This window comes from Paramisgurnus dabryanus, chromosome 6, assembly GCF_030506205.2.
Source record: "Paramisgurnus dabryanus chromosome 6, PD_genome_1.1, whole genome shotgun sequence".
NCBI lineage: Eukaryota > Metazoa > Chordata > Actinopteri > Cypriniformes > Cobitidae > Paramisgurnus > Paramisgurnus dabryanus.
The window spans coordinates 33,591,728-33,598,737 of record NC_133342.1 but is presented as its reverse complement, the minus strand read 5'-3'; the positions used below and the strand labels follow the sequence as shown (position 1 = coordinate 33,598,737).

At 34.3% G+C, this 7,010-nt stretch overlaps 1 gene segment (V, D, J or C); it reads left to right on the top strand.

Annotated features, from left to right (window-relative positions):
• Positions 1–2,221: 2,221 nt before the first annotated feature.
• On the top strand, positions 2,222–2,709 carry LOC141282361 (T cell receptor alpha variable 18-like). The segment is given in 2 exon segments: positions 2,222–2,261; positions 2,393–2,709. Coding segments are annotated over 2 exon segments (357 nt in total).
• Positions 2,710–7,010: the final 4,301 nt, after the last annotated feature.

The following is a 7,010-nucleotide window of genomic DNA, read 5'->3' as shown; positions in this document are numbered from 1 at the left end:
ATCAAATGCAGGGGATTAAAGTGATTTTTTAACGTACATGCATACTTGAAGGTGTATTACATGCATCACGAAACTTAATAAACTCGAGTACTATAGCCATGGTACTATATGACATGTTTTTCATTGTTAGTTAATGCACTAATTTACAAAAAATAATTTGAGTTCATGTTGTAGTTAATGATGACTATTCATAAGTTTATGTTCAGTAAGTTATGTCTTAACTCAGCATTAGTTTATATTTAAGTAAGAATTAATTTAGGTATAAGTTCATCATGATTAATGGACTATTATTATTAATGAGTTATAAAGTGTTACCGAGATAATAGATATATCCCAGATAGCAATTTTGTTCCGGCCCAGCTCCGGCCCACACAACCAGTTTTCCTTGGCCACATACAACGAAGAACGACGGCCCTACAGTGGCCCAGTTCTGGATTACAGACAATAGCCCATAACTGGCCCAGACTTGGGCCAGAACAGGGCCTGATTGCAGCCCTCACCTAGCCCCCAGGAAGCCCTCATGCAGCACAACCCCAGAGTAAAATGAACACTGCTGAATGTAAATATTGTCCCAATCTTAAAGATTGTTAAAAAGTAACACTGAAGCAGAATTAAAAGCTCTGTTATCCTCTCTCTCGTCATTTTCTTAACTTAGTTTTAACTGTTTCATTTGAAGTCACCATTGTTGTGATTAGTTTTTGTTTTAGTTGGACTCTCGACCCTTTACTTTCTGAGTGCTAGCATTTCCTTGGGTGTGTTACCTTTGTGTTTATACTGTAAAACACATTTGTTGTGGTACTGTAATAGTGCCATTCTGTGGTGGTTGCTACATAATGGTGAAGATCATCATCTTATTAATTTGCTAATCACAAGTTTCTTATCTGCCAATCATGTATATGAGATCCAGCACTTCCACAGCAGTTTATCATTAATGAAACTCAGAAGCATATATACACTGCTTTAAATTGGTAAGTAGAAACATCAAGAATCAGGGTATGAATCTCAACCTTGGTGACAAAGAAAATAGTAGAAAGTTCATTATTCATCCATGCTGCAGTGCATGATGGGAGTCCCGGATGAGCTTTGTAATTTGTTGATACCCAGCATGCATTGCAGCATGAAGTTTTTCATTTTATTGTCACCATCATTGTGATTCATACTCTGATTCTTGATGTTTGTGTGTTTACAGTACACACTAGCTAATTTTAAGTGTCAGTGTTTCACAATTCTTCAGAATAACAAACTGCTATGAGAGGGCTGGATCTCATACTGTAGTATCACATTATTGTCAGTGAAAGATGCTTCTGATAAGTGTGCAAACACTAAATTAATACTTATGTTTTCTAGTTGATGATGTTTAGACTTTATTAGCAGTGCTAACCACCCTCAAATTCATGTCTTAAAAACAAAAAGTTAAAGCAGTCAAAAAACTAAATAAAGTAAGAATCAAGAGTCAAGTTCAACTAAAACAAACATTGATCACAATAAGGGTGACTTTAAATGAAACAAAATCTAAAACTAAAGTAAGAAAATGACTCTACAAGTAAGATGTAAAATGTAATTTTAGGTTTCAGACAGAGATGGTGAGAGAGAGGATAACAGAGCTTTTAATTCTGCTTCAGTGTTACTTTTTAACACTCTGTAAGATTGGGACAATATTTACATTCAGCAGTGTTCATTTAACTCTGGGGGTTGTGCTGCATAAGGGCTTCCTGGGGGCTAAGTGAGGGCTGCTGTTTGTAGGGCCTGTTCTGGCCCAGTTATGGGCTATTGTCTGTAATCCAGAACTGGGCCACTGTAGGGCCGTTATTCTTGGTTGTATCTGGGCCGAGGAAAACTGGTTGTGTGGGCCAGAACTGGGCCGGAACAAAATTGCTATGTGGGTGTATACGCTTCAAATGGGTTTATGATAAAAGAGACACTAACTTTTGCCAACACATATTTTGAATTCGCATTCTCTTGGAAGAGAAGTCACTGCCTGAATTGGAGTCAGATTAAAATACAACTAGAACATTTTTTTAAGTGCCAAGAAAAGTGAAAAGTTGAGATCCAACCACTCCATTTGGATTCCTTCGTTGGACCAAGTGGGCGGCTCTTTACAGCAGCATCTGAAATAATGCAGGAAGTTTCATGTGGTTTTATGTGTAAAGTACAGAGACTGACAGTAAAACAAAACTAAAACTCTGATCACATCAACGCAAAACTGATCCGACTTATAAACATGAACACACACCTGCTTCTCATCTTTGTTATGACTCCAGGTAATAAATGTAATATGACTCCTGTTTTTGTTTTAGTCTAATAGTTTGCAAAACATTCAAGCTAATTATAGAACGATTTTATGTTTAGTTTTTTAAGTTTACTCACTGATGTTCTTGTTTGTTTTTTTTAGGTGTGATGACTGCAGATCAGATCGGTCCAAATAAAGATGCAATAATCATAAAGAATGAACAGGAGACTGTAACATTGAGCTGCTCATATGACACCAGTAGCAGATATGTTAGACTTTACTGGTACAGACAGCATCCAAACAGAGATCTTCAGTATTTACTGTATAAATCTGCTCGATCATCAGGTGGCAGTGGAAACCCTTCTGATCCGCGGTTTAAGTCGACTACATCTGATTCGTCCACTGTACTCACTATTACTGGTGTAACACTGTCAGATTCAGCTCTATATTACTGTGCTATGAGGGTTGGAGCCCAGTGATACAAAGTCTATGTGAAGCTGTACAAAAACTAAAATACTTTATTCACTTTGATCTCAAACCACATCCAACCCACCTTCTATAACAAAACTAACAATGATAACACAACACCTGTGTGTGGTTGAGTATAAAATTTACCGAAAATATCAAATTATTATATCACACAAGTTATTAAAGGTGTGTTTTTAGGAATTATAATGTAGATCAACTCTTCTTAGGTACAGGTGTAGTGTCCGAAAATTGGAAGATTATTTTGTAATTTTAAATAAAATAAAGAAATACTGTAAATGACTTTTTTTCTGATTGTATTATGTAGTCTAAAGGGCCGTTCACACTAGGCTTTTTTCCAGCTAGCAGAAAAAAGTTCTAAGAACGTTCCCTAAAAGTTCCCAAGGTTCCCAAAAACATTCTGCCAACCTTAAAAATGTCCAGTTTTCTTTAAGTTCTAAGACCGTTTCTGGGTTGTCTGAACGTTAGAGGAATGTTACATTTTACCATTTTTAAACGTTATGACAATTTCATGTTTTACTTCTTACACCCTGAAGCAATTTTTTGGCCTACCCAATTTTAAAAGCTTCCCATACCCACATGCAGAGGTTTACATACAAAAAGTTTGGTATCATTTTACAGGAAACCCTTTGAAATTACATAAAACACTGTTGAAAGTGCTAAACATGGTTGTATGTGATGTCAGTCCTCTAATAAACACAAAAATAAATAGGCGCTTTTTGATGTTTGTATTTGAAAGTGTATAACTCTGGCCCTGGGTGCCTCAGCTACCTGCAAACAGTTCTGTTTGATTCCAGCAATTGTCAGCTTACAGAGGAAAAAGGAATTTTTTCTCTATCATAATGTATGCAAAAGTTATTTTACTCCAACTGAAGGGAGGATTAATACCCTTTTTTGTATACAATTTCTGCCTAAAAACATTTGAAGTGCTCCCATAACCACATACAGTGGAATAAATGCAATTTCTTTATATCATTTTACAGAAAACCCTTTGAAGTTACATAAAAAGCTGCTGTTTGTGACAAATATTGTTATTTATGTTGTTTTTCATATGATGAAACACCAAATTTTCTTTTTTATGTTGTAAACACTGTCCTTGATAGTGTATAACTCAGGTTCTGGGTGCTCTAGACAGTTCTGGTTGTTACCAGCAGCAGACAGTAAACAACCAAAAAAAGAATGAACTCTTTAGCATATCGCATTCAAAAGTTATTCTTATTTTACTGAAGGGTGTGAAAATACATTTTTCATATAAATATAAATTTTTTGTTTTGCACATATAATAAATAGCAAGGGATTATATATGCACACAACCAAAGAAAATGCTGTGAATGGACTCATTGTTTAGAGTAGGACCTAAAATAAAAGATGGTGTATCATTTGTGGCTATATGTGCTATCTGAGGCAGTTCACACTCAAGTTTCACATATGTTTACAAAAGACAATGTTTTACCTTATTATTCATTCAACGATTGTTGGATATGTGTTGATAATAGAACAAAAACAACGCTGTAGCCTTATTCCTGATAATGAGAGCTTTCATTTGATATAAGACTTGCCCCCATGTTTGTCATATTTGAAAAATCTGAAATATGTGAATATTAAATCATATAAAAAGTATGGGGGGGTGATAGTGTAAATTACGTGTAAATTACTTTCTTACAGTAAAAGATATGTCGAAATGATGCATATCTGCAGAAAGTAGAGACTCTAAGCTTTCAAACAGTATCTCATATGTGTTACTGGGGTCTATGACGGACCATTAAAGATTAAAATAATATTTTATATTTTATAAGTCATTTTATAAGTCAAAATACGAAATTTTGGACCCGGGACAGGGTCCTTAGGGTTTAAGAGGTTTTAATGTTCACACAATGTTTAAAACAACAACTGTTTATTATATTGACTTGTTTAATTGTTATGTAAATTATAGAGAAACATTGCATTTTATTATTTTATAAAACATTATTTCTGAATGTTCAGTAAATATATTGCTGTAGAAAACACACTTCACTTATTAGGTTTAGATGTTGATGTTTTGTTTCATTTTAAGTTACCATCATTGTGATTAGTGTTTGTTTTAGTTGGACTCTTTTTGCTTGCTGGTTTATTCCCTGGTTGTGTAAACTTTCTGATAATGCACCGCATTGGTATGAACATGTAAAGTTAATAGTGGTATTCTGTGGCTGTTGGTACATAATAGTAAAGATCATCACCTAATTAATTTACTAATCAAAAGTTTATTTTTTTGTCAATAATGTATATTAGATCCAGCTCTTTCACAACAGTTTGTCATTAAAGGGGTCATTTTATGAGATATTTTTAATGTGTAAAATATATCTTTGGTGTCCCCAGAGTGTGTATGTGAAGTTTTAGCTCAACATACCCCACAGATAATTAATTACAGCATGTTAAAATTGCAAATTGATATGCCTGAGCAAAAGTGTACTGTTTTTGGGTGTGTCATTTAAAATGCAAATGAGCGGCTGAAGTGCAAACACTGATCACAATGATGGTGGTTTGGTGCAATTGAAACTCAATTGTGCTGTCAAGTCCTTCTTTTCTCCCTCTTTCTCTCTGCACTAAACGGCAGTGCTGTGGTTGGATAGTGCAGATAAAGGGGGCGGTATTATTGTAATTCGCCTTACTACCTACCTCACCAATTATAGCACTTAAACATGAAAAAAGTCAGATTTTCACGCTATGACCCCTTTAAGGAGTTTTAGAAACTTTGGACAAAAAATATCCACTGTATAATTGGGATGCACAAAAATCAAGAATCAGAGTATGAATCTCATCCATGGTGACAAATAAAATGGTTTTAAAAAATCCTTATTTATCCATGCTGCAGTGTATGTTGGGAATCCTGAATGAGATTTGTAATTTGTTAATACCCAGCATGCATTGCAGCATGAAGTTTTTCATTTAATTGTCACCATGGTTGAGATTCATACTCTGATTCTTGATGTTTGTGCTTCCCAATTACACAGTAGATATATTTTGTCCAAAGTTTCTTAAACTCCTTAATGACAAACTGCTGTGAAAGTGCTGGATCTCATTTACATTTTTGACAGAAAATAAATGTTTAATTACTAAATTAATTAGGTGATGATCTTTACTAGTGATGGCAAAGTGAGGCTTCCTGAACCACTGATGCTTCACTGCCCATTGCTTCACCCAAAGGTTCATTACCCGAAGCTTCATGCAACATTGCTCCCTAGTGACATCTAGCGACTCTTAAAATAAATAGCAGATGAATAAAAAACATTTCATGCACTGACCTAAGCAGAAATGTGTTTATTGTCTGGTTATAAAATAAAAAATATTTATATATTTTTCTGTGTCAAATTTTTTAGATGTCATACCACAGATGTGTGTGTGTAAAGTGGAACCATGATCAGTTTCAGTGCTGTGTGGTGCTTATGGAACTCAGGGTACAATGAAGAAAATTGCAACAAATCATTTTGGGATTTATTATTGCTTTGTATCGAGAAACAAACCATTTTGAAGTGTGTTGGGATTAAGACGATTCCTCTTTTTGGATAAAACCTCTCAAGCTTTGGAAAAGATTCTTTCACATGGAACGGAGGATGAAGGGCAACATAAAAATGCCAGTGCCAGGTGGTATAAGTGTGGGTACTGATGCTTATGTTGAGCCTAATATACTAGTGGGTCCTCGGTTCTTGTGAGATTCACTTCAGATAAATGTAAGAAATAAGATTATATATTACTTTGACTAGTCTGTGGATTGTTAGTAGTATGTGCATGCTTATGCAGTGCTCGATAATGCCTGAGCGTGGAAGAGGTATTATTGCTGTATGTCAACTTCTTATGGCACAGCAAGCATTTCACATTGAAACATGAAATAATGGACATGAAAGACTATACTGCCATAAAGTGTGTCTTATAATATTATTAACACACTAAAATATAACAATTACGCATACTTTATTGTGAGCAACATTTTCAAAATACTCCCAGACAGGGGAGGATTTCCTCTTTCTTGCTGGCTCCATTACAAAGACCAAATAACAAGTCACAAAATGCAAACAAATCCAATAGGGCAATCTAAATTAACAACCCATCCAGTCTAAATCCAAAAATCTAAAGCAATCCCGCTAATCTTATCTAACTAATACAAAATAATAATAATATAATAAAGCTTATATATATATATATATATATATATATATATATATATATATATATATATATATATATATATATATATATATATACATACATACACACACATTTATAATTATATACTATAACTACTAATATAATGTACTAC